Source organism: Arabidopsis lyrata (genome assembly GCF_000004255.2).
Source record: "Arabidopsis lyrata subsp. lyrata unplaced genomic scaffold ARALYscaffold_4, whole genome shotgun sequence".
NCBI lineage: Eukaryota > Viridiplantae > Streptophyta > Magnoliopsida > Brassicales > Brassicaceae > Arabidopsis > Arabidopsis lyrata.
In genome coordinates this window covers 108,620-122,446 of record NW_003302552.1, presented here as the reverse complement: position 1 = coordinate 122,446, position 13,827 = coordinate 108,620, and the positions used below count along the sequence as shown (strand labels likewise).

Genomic DNA, 13,827 nt, shown 5'->3' with positions numbered 1-13,827 from the left:
TGTTTTTCTTTAATGAAACATAATAATAGAGAGTGTTTGAATTAATTTTATTTTCAATGTTTTGTTGTGATAAATAAGATATGTGGAATCTACATGAAAAAAAGTATGATGACATGGATGCTGATGTGGACACTTTAAGAGGAGAGAAAACTCTCAAATTATATATATAGATTAGAAACGTCACTACATCACTTCATCACTTCATCACAACATCACTTTCAAGTTTCAAGCTTATTATTTTGCATCAAACGGGGTCCGGGCTGATTTAGTTTTCCTTTGGTCGGAACTGGCAAGCAATCTTGAGCTCTTCCCGGGGTTTGTCGCCGGCGAATCCAGCGTCAACCCAAGCCGAGTAGCCTCCCCCCATGTTAGCAACATGCTCGTACCCCTACCGCGACATACATAAAAATATATATAGACACTTAAGTATGGTGTATTTTTGTATATACTGTATACATTATTAAATGTGTGTAGACTCACCGCATTGAGAAGATCAACACAAGCACGACTTCCTCTTCCTCCAGCGTTACAAGCCTTCACCATATCATATTTAGTATAAGGAAACATTCTTAACTAAAATTTAATCTAATGTTTGAAAATATATGTTATCACTAATTAGATTCTAACCACGATCATATGTTCATCTTTCTTGCAAACCGATGCCACTTGAGGAAGAAAATCAGGATTTATAACCCTACCTACAAAAAACCATTCACAATAATTGTTTCTAAGTTATATTTGTGATCGAATATTTAAAATGAAACTCTTGCTAAATTTAAACTCACCTTCATCTGTTTGGAACATATAAGGAATGTTCAAAGCATCCTCAACATGACTCTTGGCGAATTCTTCATTTGTCCTATACAATTTACCGACAAAAATCAATTAGATTAACTAAATATATTTCAACAAGAAGAATTTAAACGAAAGATATATATGTTTTTACTTTTTATAAGATATTTACCTTACATCGAGATATCGATGACCAGTACTAAGAAAACCTTTAGCTGTGTAAACATCAACCGTCTCAACATCTTCAACTCTGTAAAAACAAAATTGACAAAATATATACTTGAACACGTACATACGAAATTGTTCATAAAAATCAATACTCAACATAGCAATTTGTTTTTCTTGACTCACGTCTTTGGTTTTGTTTCCTCCATAAGAAAGCCTTCGGTTTGATCTGTCTTCTGCTATGATAAAGGTTGAAGAGAGGATATGTATACATACAAGTTACAATTATTCAACTTGATCATGTGTATTTATTAATTTAATCAAGTTGAAATTGTATAGAAAATAAAATAGAAGTTGACCAACTATTATTTTGTATTGATCGTGAAACTTGTTAACCATATATAATAATAACAAAGGAACTGGTTGACCACAACTACAAGATTGTTAATGTCAAGAAGCGGGTCTCACGATTTAGATGGTATATATGCATTTTAAAAGTCATATTATTTGAGCTTCAGAATCCAAGAACAAGTCGTTCATTTCTTCATTCCCTTCAAAAACAGAACAATGGAAGCACATGACGTATTCGGTTTCGAGTATGCCTTGATCTTCTTTCATATATGATACTGTTTAATTGCAAATAATTTTTTGAGACATATTCTCGCTAAAAAAATGAGCAGTGGAAACAGAGAGTCACACTACCGAATATCATAGAGAAGAGAAGTTGAAAACACACAAATCCAAATAAAAAAAGGCTCTGCAAATCTGAATGATGGTTTTAAGAGTTAAAGCCCATTTTGTACAACAACATCAAACCACTGATCTCTTTGTTTGTTCTCGAAACAAATCAGAAATCATGAGACAGTTCGCCACTCAAGCTCGATTTGGATCTTTCCGTTCTTAGAATCAATAAGGTGAAACTTCTGATTCATCCTTTTGTTGTTCACCACGTCCACCACGGGGATATCCACGTACCCCAGTGTTTCCTGTCCATCAAAAACCACTTTTAGATTAGACCAACACAAACAACACTTGCTACTGTTGGAACGAGTGTGTTACCTTGGGATGCAATAAACCTATCCTGGAAGAGTTGCTCAGCACTTCCACGTGCAGCTTCTCACGGACTGGAGGCTCCTCGAGCATGAAGGAGAACTCCTCATTCCACCTTGGGTCTCTGTTCTTCTTCACGTGCTTCGTTTTTCTCTCCTCCCCTTTGAAATAGATGCGCACGTAAGGATTCGTATGGTGCTTTCCTTCAACATCCTCAGCCGAATGCACTATTACCACAAGCATTCCTCCAGTAGCCGGTGTGCCTTCTGGAGCTTTCTGTACCGCTTGCATTTCTTCCTCCGTGAATGGCTTATACGAGAGTTCGACCTCCAGCTTCCCCCTATACTTGTCAGTCTGCCCTTCTTCACGGCCGTCCAGAGTCTTACGCAGTTCCAAGGTGAATGCTTTATGTTCGTTAGGCACCATTTCTTTCAGAGCTAATACATTCATACCCATCTTATCGTGCTTCCCAACCTGCGTTGCAAAACAAATATTACATATATATCCTGCTCCACGTCACCTGTCACCCTTTGGATAGCTTTTTACCTGTTCCCAGTCATACACATTGAACTCTAGAACCTGAGTCTGGGGATCTCTGACCGAGAATTTGAACTCCTCGTTCCATTCAGGATTCAAATTCTTGTGTTTAACTGTTGTCTTCTTAGAAGGAATCTTATCTTCAGAGAGCTTGATTTTCACGTATGGATCTGCCCCACCCATCAGATCTTTTTTCCTCAGCCCCACAGCCTTCACAACTTTTACATGGACGATTCCAACAGGCCTTCTGAATGCTCTGCAGATTATAAATTAAGATTTGCTCAGCAAAAATGGATTTAAGACATGGATTGACTGTTCAAAAGAAAAAGGCGGAATGGCATACTTCGCAGGGTCAAGGATCGGAACTACAAGGGTCTTCGGCCAGAGATACATGTTCGCAACTTGATCCTTGATTTGCTCCTGAAACAATTAACGCAGCAGTGGAACTACAAATGAATATTTGATCCAGCAGAAACGTAAAAGCTAGGAGACCAAGCCACTTTCACCAAATAAGAAACAGAATATCCAAATACGTATATATTGACCATACAAGGCAAGATGTCACAGTTTCATCTGCCATTCAGCCTTAAAAGATTGAAACAAATATTCTTCATGAAAATAGACTAAATAGAGTAAGTAGCCCCTATAATGTTCAATCATACCTCTCCCTCAAAAAGAAAATTCTTACTCATACAAGTCGGGGATTTGAATGATGTAAAAGAAAGATATCAACCTGAACAAATCTGTAGAGGCCAGGGATTGACATAAGATCTGCTCCACCAAGCTTCAGTCCAAAATCAACGTGTGGCTGGCATAGTAGCAAGGAACAGTCAGAAACACAAAAGCTCTACCGACGATCTGATAATGAGGCTGACTACTACACAAATTGACCTTAAAAAGAAAAAAGGTTGTATCACAGACCTTCTCCATAAGAGACACATAGATGTTGGCAAAACAAGGAAAACTTGGGACTAATGGCTTGAGAGTGATACGGGGCTGAGCAAAAACTTGCAGATCGACCACCTGAGAAAAAATCCTTGGTAAGTCAGGGATAATCATGATTGCTAATATTAAGTAGGCCGCGATTAGCAGCATAATTACCTGAACTGTTGCCTTCAACCCAAATGCCTTGATGGCAACCAAGATATTGGGATTTGAGGCCCATTTCAAGCATGGTTCCATAATCAACTCTTTCTCATCCGTGAGATAAACTTTCATCCCTGCAAAGAGAAGAATAGTAGTCGTAAGTCCTGAAATCAATTCATAATCATCGGTCTACCCTCCAGCTCTTAGTTCCAATATGCGAACAGGACATTCAAGGAGAGATTGAAGATGAGAAGAAAGGATTAACCGACCTTGAAATGTAGGGGGTAAAGAGCCTAGTGTAAGTGTTTCAAATTCAACAGAGTCAATCTTGTACTTTGGTATCTGCTCCTCAATGATCGGCTTTGCTATATTCTTTGCAGTCTTACATATGGCCTACATAGTAAGTTGGAGAGAGCAAAATTTAGCAAATGAAGGTAAGAGAAACTGAAGAATGACAAGAACATCAGTACAAGAGAGTCCAGGTATGTAACCTTGTCGAGATAAGGCCACATGTACTCGAGAAATCTGTTAATCCAGTCAACCTGATTCATAAGACGATAGAAGGACAAACATCAGAGGCTGAGAAAACACAAAAAAAAAGAAAAAACTTGTGATGTGAAGAGTAGGGGGAAGATCACATACACGATCGAAATCGGGATTTTTGACCCATAGAGGTATCTCTGGAAGCATCCGTAGCATAGCTTTGGGATCTTGGTCAGCTATTGAACGAATTTCAAGATCCTATAAGTGCAAAAAACAAACTTAAGAGTGTAAAATGACAATTCCAACTTAGAGACATACACAAGTGTACCTAACACGGCACAGAAATATACACAAATCACAGGGCAACAAGTAGTTCCATTCCATTTGCTAATCCTAATGTGGACATAGATAGACGCATATCGATACGGAATCACAAATACTCAAATCGCAGGAAAAAACGAACCTTGACGTCGTTGGGCAGCAAGTAGACGAATAGAACGTAACCAATAACAAGTCCCAAAGAAATCCCAACTCCAAATCCACAAAACCCTAGTATCGTACTGAAAAAACCCATCTTGATTTCCGTTTCAGATCCAACAAGCAACCAAAACAAAACACAGATCAAGAATCTCCCTCAAGACGGAGCTTTAACGGATAGAGTTCTCCGGCGTCGGAACCGATCTGAGTGGAGATTGACTAATCGGTAAGAGAGATTAAGGAGCATTGACTGAGATCCATGGACGTGGAAATCGGAGAAGATAAACAGATGTCGTGAGAATCGTGAAGCCCAGGAGGCAAGCAAGCAAACAAGGTGTGCGTTTCGCTGCTAAAGACACGGACTCATTATTTTATTGTTTTTTTTTTTTGTCTTTGTCTTCTATTTAAAAAAAAAAAAATATCAGCAATTAGATGTTTTTTTATTATTCTCTCTTCGAATAATAACATCGCTTTGGGAAACCAATCTTTTTCATGTTTGTATAATACTATAATAAATTAATGAAAATCTTTATTCCTTTCTACATTAAGCATGTTTGATCCTATCACAATCACACATCAACTAATACGTCAATATTGTGGTTTATGGGGAAATAATACAAATTTGAAATTTTTATGTTTTTTTTTTTTTTTTTTCGACTGAATGATTCAATATATTGATAACTTGAGGAAACCAGATTACAATCCGATCAAAAGGATGAGGATCCAAGACAATCACCTACACCGAAGAGAATACAAAAAGAACCACAACTAAGTAGTAGACATCTCTTCATTGAACAAATCATGTAACCAAAAAGGGTAGCCCGAAGCTACGTATGATTGTCGACGATCCTCTCTTGTCACACTTTGAGCAATAAGGAAGGCTCCTTTGTTAGCACTTCTCTCTTCAAACTGAATTTTCCAAAAAGGAATGTGACTGAGTGCAAATGCAAGGGACTCTGACTGAGACTTAAGGAAGACTTAAATGTTTTCAAAGAAAATTTCTCTTGTTTACGAAAACATATAATTTTGTTCTAAAAATTATATTGGGGCACATTTGGATAATTATTGGAAGAGAAGGGAAAGCATCTCTTATATTGGGCCATCACATGTCGATAAGAAGCCCATGATTATGACATGTGGCATATTTTAAGTGCATGTTAGTGGCAATCAGGGCCCTGTGGTTGTTGATGGACCACGTAGACTCTGACTATTTTATTTACTCTCTCGTTAAGACACAAATTGCTATGCCGACACAAATTGCCGGTTTATTTAAACATGATCTTTCTCACGAACCGGTCAAACCGGGTGGTATGAAGCATAATTATTTAATTAATTAATCCACGTGGACGAAGGAACCTTAGATCGCAAAAACGGCGTCGCTTTGGCGTTTCGGCGGGCAACGAAATTCAGTCTCCCGCCCCACAAAGAGCAATGTTGTTTTGTGTTCTTGAGCTTCGCTGTTGGATCGAGAAATCGAAAAAATGGAAAACGACCAAGAGGATCTTGATTTGCTTCTGTCTCTTGACGATAGGGTTCTCGAAACTCCTCCTGGTTCTCCTTCTGCTGCACCCAGTGAGCTTCTCTCTCTCTCTCTCACATTTTTAGGGTTTTGCTTTCTTAAATCCAGTGTGCGAAGATTCCGATTTGTACTTCTGATTCGATCAATCACTTGCGTAATAGATCTTATGATTCGAGTATTGATCTGGGTGCGTCTTGTTTCCACCAAATTCTCTCAAATATCTGTGAAGTTTGATGCTTTTCGATATTTCAATTGTTCTTGTCCTTAGTGCAATGTCATGTTTGTGCAGGATATCTCACGGATGATGAATCCCCCAAGCGTAGGGGTCACTCTGACTTGTCTGACTTCAGAAGCGTTGTTCAAGATTGCATTGACTATGATCCTAAACCAGTCGCCAAAAACACTAAACCCAAAGGCTCTAACAACTCCAATGCCAACGACCTTGACAAGTTTTCTGGCTTGCGCATTAGGTATATACAACCTTTTCACACTAGCAACGTCAGTCACAGCTACTATACTCGTAGATTGTTTTTTCATTTCAATCTATAGTTGAAATAGCCAATCTTTTCATGTATTTGTAGGAATCAATTACTTAGCCCTGCAGAGATAAGTGACCTGTTTTCAGATATCCGTTTCGTTCGATTGCCAACAATTAAGTAAGTGGTGCACTTCTTAGATAGATAAACATTATCTACTCTTGGGAAGCAGAAGACATTTAATTGAAACAATTCTGTCTAGGAACTTGCTAATGGGTGACAAACTCTCTGGCTGCTGGGCGACAATGGGAGTTCTTACAGAGAAAGGACAACCCAAAACAAGCTCAATTGGTCAGCCTTATGGCATATGGAAGATCGGTAGCTTAAATGAAAACACTGTCTCCTTGTTCTTGTTTGGTGATGCTTACAAAAAGAATGAGACAGAAAAAGCGGGAACGGTTTTCGGTCTGTTGAATTGCTCAGTTCGCAAGGACAAAGGGGTAAGTATATAGCATCAGCTTGTCTTGTGAGTAGCCTGATGGCTTAACTAAATCTCCTTTTTAAAAATTTATGGTTCTGCCAGGGACGTGACTTCTCATTGAGTGTCAACTCTGCTAAACAAATGGTAAAACTTGGGGTTTCGGCTGATTATGGAGTCTGCACAGCGAAGCGGAAAGATGGAACAACTTGTACATCTGTTGTAAACAAGTAAGTTTACCTTGGCGATGCATCTCTCTTTGTATTGTGCCTGAATGTTGAGTTACAGCTTTGAATTTGGTTTCAGGCGCCAAGGAGCATTCTGCAAGATTCATAAACTGGTACATTTTGGTAATACCTTGGTCTTGTTTTCTGGTGTCAATGCAATGAACCATGTTTTTCACTAACTATGAATTTTTCACAGAATGCATCAGACAAATTTGCTACAATGAGAACTGAACTCAAAGGAGGGTATGTTAATGCTACTAGAGTTGTGTTCATAGATTGGTCATACCTTGAGTGGGAAATTTGCATGATTCTTGGGATTTTTCTTTATTTCAGGAACTTGAGAACTGCTTTCAGAGATCCTAAATCCCAAGGGATTTACACCGTTGAGCCACCAGCAGATAGAAGCGGAAACAAAAAGGCCACTCAGCCTGTTCGAGTACTATCAGTGGAAGGTCTTCGAAAGGCTCTAAGGTTGGAAACATTCAACAAGTGTTTTACTTTTTACATAACGAACAGAATCCGCTTTTCAGATTCTAAAGTCAATTGTGATTACGCAGTGGCGCGGATAAAGTGACCCCTAACGTACACTCACAAGGAATACGTTTCCTGAATGAGATGGCCAGTATGCTTCTTCCTTCTCATTTGCACAATACAAATTAAAGTTTATAAGGTGAAATGTGACTGATCTTGGAGTTACAGGACAAAAGGCTTCAAAGAATGTAAACAAGAAATCTGAAGCTGTGAATAAGTCTACAGAGAAGAGGTACCATCTTCTTGAGTTGTTACTTTATTGAGTTGTGCTAATGTAAAAATGTTATCTCAAAGGATATGTTCTGGAATTTCTTCTTCAGGAAAGTATCGACAAAAGAAACGCAAGTAAAGGGTGAGCCAAAGAGAAAGAAAACAGAGGACAGGAGGGAAACGCCCGAGAAAATGATGGTCCTAGATTTCTGCAGCTCTGACGAAGAATGACTCCTCAACAGACAGACATTGTCAAACAGGTACTCAGGCCATAGACTTCGACTTGAACCGGATAATATCCCAATTGTGTGGCTTTAGCCGAATGTAGAGCACCTCAATGTTTATTCGATGTTGAGATAGATTTTTGTGGTTCTCAAGATTAGTCTTGAAACCGGCAAAACAAATATCAATCATGCAAAAAACCTTTCATTTTAACCAAAATATATAGATTTGACACATTTGTTTAACGCATCAAGCAGTACTATATATATATATATATATATATATATATTTATTGACATCGTTGAGAACCTATAACTCAATAATAGCATTGTTGCTGGAACTGCAACAGGTTTATTCTCTAATTATCTGAATAGTAGTGCTGTTGGAACTGCATTCCTTGCAGGCATAACTAAATTGGACCATATAAAAAAAAACTCTTCCATTCTTATATCAAATAACATGATTATAAGTAAAATTAACTTAATTGGATGACAAGATAAATAATGAACAAAACAAAAAAAAATCAAGCAACAATTAACAAAACAAGGAGAATCTAGTTCTCAAATCAACTTAATAAAAACTTAAGAAAGATTAGAAACAATAGAATCCAACGAATAACTAGTTGTGATTGAGATACATGAGAGGGAGGGAGGTAAGATAGTCGAAGTTGTCCTCCTCCCATTGCTGGATCCCTGCCTCCACCAACTCCACAGTCGCACGTGAGAGCTCCTCGGCAGCAATCTCTGCCTCAACCGCCATTCGCCGCACTTGCTCCCTCAGCTCAGCAAATCCCTCAACCTCTTCTCCTCTTATCACCCGTCTATTTTTTTGGTCGATAAGGTTGGTCTCGTGGGCCTTGGCTTCTTTGATGATTTCTTGGACGGCAAGATAGGTCTCACGGAGTTGGTCGGCCACAGATCTGACATCTTTGTTAAGATCTTGTCCCGAAGCTTTGATATCCTCATCGACTTTAGATCTTAACTCATCTCGGAGCTCTTGCCATATCTCGTCAACATTGAGGCGCATGTTGTCTCTCAGAGTTCCAAGTTGTGAGCAGATCATACCGTCCAATTTCGTCATCATCTTCTTCCCATCTTTGCTCAACTCATCAATAAACTCTCCCCACTCTTTTCTATGAGTTTCAAGACCTGAGTGGATCATGTTCTCCATAAATGTCATCATCTTCTTCCCATCTTCCACTAACTCCTTCATCTTTTCCACTTCCTTGCACACATCACCTTCATCTCAAAGGTAATCGTACATTAGCATAAAACAAGAAACGATACAAAAAGCAATAGCTAGACCGGTTTATATAATTACCGGGAGTCTCATCATTCTTAGACTGAGGTGGAGGAGGTGGAGGAGGTGGTACGGCTTGATGAGATCTAAGGTAATGCTCGGCGATGTAAACGGAGTGGATCAAGATGGAGAGGAAAACGGTGAGACGCCAAAGGAATGTGAGCTCAAAGCCTCCCGCCAATAGTTTATAATACTCAAAGGCTAAGTAAAACGTAGAGCGGTCCAATATAAACAGCCAGATTCTTCCAATACCCTAATCAGACAATGAGACAGATCAACATGTCAAGTTAGGTTATTGTTTTCCCCATACAAGTATACAACATCTGAGAAGAGATATACTTACAGATGGTCCAACTGAAGAGAGATTAGGGCAAAAGAAGAAGAATGGTAATGCGAAAAGAGTAGTGGAGAGAATGATAGGGATGATAAGATCCACGAGGTATGTTGGGAAGATGACAAGTAGAAACAGAAACAAACGCTCTGTCCAAAACAATCCATTTGCTTGTAGTCTCCTCTCTTTTTCCTCTTCTTCAACCTTATTCATCTTCATCTTCTTCGAAATACTTTGTTTGTTCTTGCTATGTTTGTGGGTTTATAAAATATACATATAATAAGAATCAAGTTGGAAGATTTTATTAGAATCCTACCTAACTCTATTCCTACAAAGTTGGGATTTTTATGTGAATTTTAGGTTTTGGGTTTCTTCTAATAACAAATTTTGATAATATATCAAAGTTTTCCAAAACAAACCGTTCACAAACGCTTATTTTGCGGGTAACAAGATGAACAAAAGAATATTCGGACTAATTTGGTTGGTCACACGATGCCTTGAAGAAGGGGTTTCCCCTGAAACTTGTCGACCTTGGAGCTCAGAAATGTGAAGCTTTTATGTAGACGAGCTCTTCTCATATCAAGATCCCCTAACTTCGCAGCCATCTCCGTCATTTTAGCTCTCCACTCCTTGATCTTCTTCTCTTTCTCTCCCAGTTCTTTCACCTGTTTCTCCGTTTCTTGTCTCGCAAGTAACACATCTCTCTCCCACACCTCTTTCTCCATTATGCTCATCTTGTGTTCATCGTAGTGTTTTACCGCCTCTACGATCTCCTCTAGGACAGGCTTGAGCCAACCTGCTTTGATTTTCACAGACTCAACGTCTCTAACAATTGCTACCATTTCCACCACGCGGCTCTCCTTGAGATACTTCAGGGGAGTTTTCTGGAGTTCGAATACCACCGAGGCAAGCATGTCGAGGTAGTAGGATCGTGTGGCAAGTGATTGTAGTTTGGAACCGGACGCGATGTCACCGTGCTTCTGGAGTATGTGTTGTAGAGTGGCCGAGACGCTAGCTCTCACCTTGTAGTCTCCCACACTAACGTAAGATTCAGATAGAATGGACTGCATCTCGTCCCTTGTTTCATTCTTGGTAATTATTCCTTTCATACGAGAGATCTCTGCAAGACTGAAGCTCTGTGATTCATCTGGCAGCTCCGGTGGCTCGTTGTCTGCTTTAACTTGTTCCTCTTGTTCGCTGCTTCCAGATTTCGATGTGGTTTCAGGGTAAAACGAAACAGTGTGTTCGTCATGATCATCCACAAATGAAAATTTATCGTCGTCTGTGCTTGCAGAATCATCCATTTCATCACAATGTTCTTCCTGTTTGTTAGGTGTTTCATACCCTCGGTGATTAAGCTGAGGTAAGAGGCAAAAACTGTCATTAGCATGTGCAGAAATATATATCTATATGTGTGAAGGTAGAGAGTAGAGAGCAGTACCGTAATAAGTCTAGAGGGCGGCCTTTCTTGAGGTGACAAAATCAGTTCTGGAAAGAGTAGAACTGATTCATCGTCCTTCTCAATGTACACTGACTCAGCTTTGCTCTCAAGATGATTGTAGGCATGAGATGATCTTTGACCCATCTCAAAGGAAGTTTGTTGAGTTTGTGAAATTTTTTCCCTGTGATCAGGTGACCTTCCTCCATAGACTGCAGTCTTTGGCCTACTTTCATGTATTCTTGGCTTCGTTTGCACAGTCCTGGGCTGGTGTTCTGGCGTCCTAGGCCTAGTTTCAACTGTCCGAGGCATTTGAAGAGCGGCGTTGTCAAGAGATCTGTGGGATATGGGCTGAGTTTGGGGAATCCTAGGGCTGGGTTCTGGCGTCTTGGACCGCATTTTTGGAGTCCTTGAGGATGGTTCAAAGTAGGTAGGTTGAGGCTCAGGGGTCTTGGACCTTGGCCCGGGGGATCTTTCCGTGAACTCAGGTGACCTCCCTCTATGTTGTGCAGTCCTCGGCCTAGTTTCTGGTGTTTGAGGCCTCCTTCCTGTTGCAGCAGACTCATGTATGGGTGTCCTCGGTCTAGTGTCAGAGGTGGCATATCGGTGTTCAGGAGTCTTCGGCCTTGTTTCTGGTGTTTGGGGCCTCCTTCCTCTTGCAGCAGACTCATGTATGGGTGTCCTCGGCCTAGTATCAGAGGTGGCATATCGGTGATCAGGAGTCCTCGGTCTAGTTTCTGGTGTTTGAGGTCTTCTTCCTGTTGCCGCATACTCATGTATGGGTGTCCTTGGCCTAGTATCAGAGGTATTGGATCGACGTTCAGGAGTCCTCTGCCTAGTTTCTAGTAAAACAGGGTCCTCTTGGTGCGCAGAGCGATGTTGCGGTGTGCGTGGCCTATGCTGAGGCGTTCTAAGAGGGTGTTCAGGGGTCTTAGGCTGAGTTCCAAAAGGCCTTGGTGATACATCATCATCCTCATCTCCACGCTGATCAGTCTGGCATAAACAAATACCAACAAATGAGTGAGTTTCAACATTTATAGAAACAAAATAGAGAGAGAGACTTTAGCTATTCTTGATATAAGAATTAATCCTTACCCTCCTTGCAAAGTAGTCTCCCCCTGAATATAGAGCAAGAGAAGGTGAGACTGGTAGCGAATCGACATTGCTTGAAGGCTCGATCTTGCGTCCTTGTAGCGGGGAAAGGCGACTTAAGAAGTTACCATTGGTGTGATCATTGGAGGATGGTGAACTCTCTGATGACTCAACCTTCTTCTTGGCGAAATAGCTGGCCAGAGGTGATCTGCTTCCACGAGCCGGACTGCCCGGAGGAGTCTGATCCCTGCTTGGAGTTCTCTTACCAAACCCTAACACAAGACAAAAACATCTGTTAATCAGAGACTCTTCTTGACCCAATTACTACTGATATAACAGAATCAGAAGCATTTATTCATACCAAAGAGTTTCTTCTCCTTCTTGTGGACATCTGGAGAGTTTAATCTCTCAAAACAGATAGCAGTACACTCATGGAAAGGATTGCCTGCGTTGGAGCAACCTGGAACTACTTTTCCAGACACTAAGTCCATCTCACAAACTTAAACCAAACTCTATAATAAGATCTCAAATCTGAGAATACAAAACCAAAGAAATAAAAAAGTCAGATCCATTGACTTACCAAAGAAGTAGATATCATCACACAAGAAGAGAGTCAACGGTTATACATGGAACTCACAACAAATGATTCATGTTTTCTTTTTGCTTAATCATGTTTCTACAAAGACAGAATTGACCATCTTCGATTGGTTTTCTTTAGTTAGAACACAAAGTGGAGTCAAACATGAGACAATAATAATACTAATACAATGAATTGTGATGTTGATAAATTGTAAAAAAACTCACATATCAGCCTAGTAAAAGCTTTTGGTAGATAGAAATGGTAGAAGAGAGAATAGAGATTGAAGATACCTGTGAAAATATTATTGAGGAAGAAGAAGACGGTTGAAGAAATGAATGAATTATTTTATCTCATCTGTCTGTAAATAGAGAGAGATAAGAGCCAATGATGCTCTTATATGTGTGTGTATTGTGAAAAAAAAAAAAAAAAAAAAAAAAAATGTGTGTGTATATAATAATATCTTATTGGGTTCTAGTATTATTTTTGTAATTGGTTGACTTTGACCGCATAAATCATTGATGAGCTAAAAGACTTCGTCAATTGGCTATTTCTTTTTCTTTCTTTTATTTTATTTCTTGTCAAAGTAAGAATGGATCGAAGAGGTTTCAGTCTTAAGCAATGAAAATAATCAAAGATTGAACAAATTCAAGAGGACTCTCGACACTTCATTTCAGATCTCTAACTTCTCACTCCATTATCATTTGCTTCTTTTTTCTAATATTTTGGACTTGAATGGATAACCGGTTCTTAGGCAGTCCAAAAGCAAAGCAGACGCACTACAAATAATTTGCCATTCAAGCTTATTAAACAAAGCAAACAGTTTTTTCAGAAAAT

At 39.5% G+C, this 13,827-nt stretch overlaps 5 protein-coding genes across 7 annotated transcripts; 1 reads left to right on the top strand and 4 right to left on the bottom strand.

Moving 5' to 3' along the window:
• Positions 1 to 239: 239 nt before the first annotated feature.
• On the bottom strand, positions 240 to 1,252 carry LOC9314597 (protein HIGH ARSENIC CONTENT 1, mitochondrial). The gene is made up of 6 exons (XM_002878484.2): positions 1,144 to 1,252; positions 965 to 1,042; positions 786 to 859; positions 628 to 698; positions 481 to 534; positions 240 to 388 (listed from the first exon to the last, which is right to left on the bottom strand). The coding sequence occupies exons 1-6, from the start codon at positions 1,164 to 1,166 to the stop codon at positions 266 to 268; spliced, it is 423 nt and encodes a 140-aa protein (XP_002878530.1). The 5' UTR covers positions 1,167 to 1,252; the 3' UTR covers positions 240 to 265.
• A 434-nt stretch (positions 1,253 to 1,686) lies between these two features.
• Positions 1,687 to 5,032, bottom strand: LOC9316421 (synaptotagmin-1). The gene is made up of 11 exons (XM_021028678.1): positions 4,577 to 5,032; positions 4,273 to 4,371; positions 4,122 to 4,172; positions 3,900 to 4,023; positions 3,646 to 3,764; positions 3,466 to 3,567; positions 3,278 to 3,352; positions 2,888 to 2,964; positions 2,554 to 2,800; positions 2,017 to 2,481; positions 1,687 to 1,943 (listed from the first exon to the last, which is right to left on the bottom strand). Exons 1-11 carry the CDS (start codon positions 4,685 to 4,687, stop codon positions 1,812 to 1,814), a joined length of 1,602 nt encoding a protein of 533 aa, XP_020884337.1. The 5' UTR covers positions 4,688 to 5,032; the 3' UTR covers positions 1,687 to 1,811.
• Positions 5,033 to 5,971: 939 nt separating this feature from the next.
• On the top strand, positions 5,972 to 8,498 carry LOC9316415 (protein MCM10 homolog). The gene is made up of 11 exons (XM_021027578.1): positions 5,972 to 6,162; positions 6,399 to 6,579; positions 6,691 to 6,765; positions 6,848 to 7,085; positions 7,169 to 7,293; positions 7,370 to 7,403; positions 7,487 to 7,533; positions 7,624 to 7,761; positions 7,848 to 7,912; positions 7,990 to 8,053; positions 8,142 to 8,498. Exons 1-11 carry the CDS (start codon positions 6,072 to 6,074, stop codon positions 8,260 to 8,262), a joined length of 1,179 nt encoding a protein of 392 aa, XP_020883237.1. The 5' UTR covers positions 5,972 to 6,071; the 3' UTR covers positions 8,263 to 8,498.
• Positions 8,499 to 8,721: 223 nt separating this feature from the next.
• On the bottom strand, positions 8,722 to 10,163 carry LOC9314596. The gene is made up of 3 exons (XM_002878482.2): positions 9,896 to 10,163; positions 9,574 to 9,805; positions 8,722 to 9,491 (listed from the first exon to the last, which is right to left on the bottom strand). Exons 1-3 carry the CDS (start codon positions 10,100 to 10,102, stop codon positions 8,872 to 8,874), a joined length of 1,059 nt encoding a protein of 352 aa, XP_002878528.1. The 5' UTR covers positions 10,103 to 10,163; the 3' UTR covers positions 8,722 to 8,871.
• An 88-nt stretch (positions 10,164 to 10,251) lies between these two features.
• LOC9314595 (protein SON) lies at positions 10,252 to 13,391 on the bottom strand. Of its 3 annotated transcripts, none has more exons than XM_021027574.1 (5): positions 13,284 to 13,391; positions 12,775 to 12,944; positions 12,417 to 12,685; positions 11,325 to 12,314; positions 10,252 to 11,241 (listed from the first exon to the last, which is right to left on the bottom strand). In XM_021027574.1, exons 2-5 carry the CDS (start codon positions 12,902 to 12,904, stop codon positions 10,369 to 10,371), a joined length of 2,262 nt encoding a protein of 753 aa, XP_020883233.1. In that variant the 5' UTR covers positions 12,905 to 12,944; positions 13,284 to 13,391; the 3' UTR covers positions 10,252 to 10,368. The 3 variants fall into 3 exon arrangements, with proteins under 3 accessions (XP_020883233.1, XP_020883236.1, XP_020883234.1); XM_021027577.1 differs by having other exon boundaries at positions 13,218 to 13,315; XM_021027575.1 differs by lacking the exon at positions 13,284 to 13,391 and adding an exon at positions 13,051 to 13,210.
• Positions 13,392 to 13,827: the final 436 nt, after the last annotated feature.

Excerpts from the sequence above, each read along its gene's own strand:
- LOC9316421 (XM_021028678.1), bottom strand. The coding sequence starts at position 4,687 with ATGGGTTTTTTCAGTACGATACTAGGGTTTTGTGGATTTGGAGTTGGG. Across the intron at positions 3,568-3,645 it reads GGTTGAAGGCAACAGTTCAG|GTGGTCGATCTGCAAGTTTT; the intron begins GTAATTATGCTG and ends ATTTTTTCTCAG. Across the intron at positions 2,482-2,553 it reads ATGTGTATGACTGGGAACAG|GTTGGGAAGCACGATAAGAT; the intron begins GTAAAAAGCTAT and ends TTTGCAACGCAG.
- LOC9314597 (XM_002878484.2), bottom strand. The coding sequence starts at position 1,166 with ATGGAGGAAACAAAACCAAAGAC. Across the intron at positions 1,043-1,143 it reads GAGGAAACAAAACCAAAGAC|AGTTGAAGATGTTGAGACGG; the intron begins GTGAGTCAAGAA and ends TTGTTTTTACAG. Across the intron at positions 389-480 it reads GTGTTGATCTTCTCAATGCG|GGGTACGAGCATGTTGCTAA; the intron begins GTGAGTCTACAC and ends ATGTCGCGGTAG.
- LOC9316415 (XM_021027578.1), top strand. The coding sequence starts at position 6,072 with ATGGAAAACGACCAAGAGGATCTTGATTTGCTTCTGTCTCTTGACGAT. Across the intron at positions 7,294-7,369 it reads TGTACATCTGTTGTAAACAA|GCGCCAAGGAGCATTCTGCA; the intron begins GTAAGTTTACCT and ends ATTTGGTTTCAG. Across the intron at positions 7,534-7,623 it reads AGAACTGAACTCAAAGGAGG|GAACTTGAGAACTGCTTTCA; the intron begins GTATGTTAATGC and ends TCTTTATTTCAG.
- LOC9314596 (XM_002878482.2), bottom strand. The coding sequence starts at position 10,102 with ATGAAGATGAATAAGGTTGAAGAAGAGGAAAAAGAGAGGAGACTACAA. Across the intron at positions 9,806-9,895 it reads TCTCTTCAGTTGGACCATCT|GGTATTGGAAGAATCTGGCT; the intron begins GTAAGTATATCT and ends TTGTCTGATTAG. Across the intron at positions 9,492-9,573 it reads TAAGAATGATGAGACTCCCG|GTGATGTGTGCAAGGAAGTG; the intron begins GTAATTATATAA and ends TTTGAGATGAAG.
- LOC9314595 (XM_021027574.1), bottom strand. The coding sequence starts at position 12,904 with ATGGACTTAGTGTCTGGAAAAGTAGTTCCAGGTTGCTCCAACGCAGGC. Across the intron at positions 12,686-12,774 it reads GAAGGAGAAGAAACTCTTTG|GGTTTGGTAAGAGAACTCCA; the intron begins GTATGAATAAAT and ends GTCTTGTGTTAG. Across the intron at positions 11,242-11,324 it reads CGCCCTCTAGACTTATTACG|CTTAATCACCGAGGGTATGA; the intron begins GTACTGCTCTCT and ends CTCTTACCTCAG.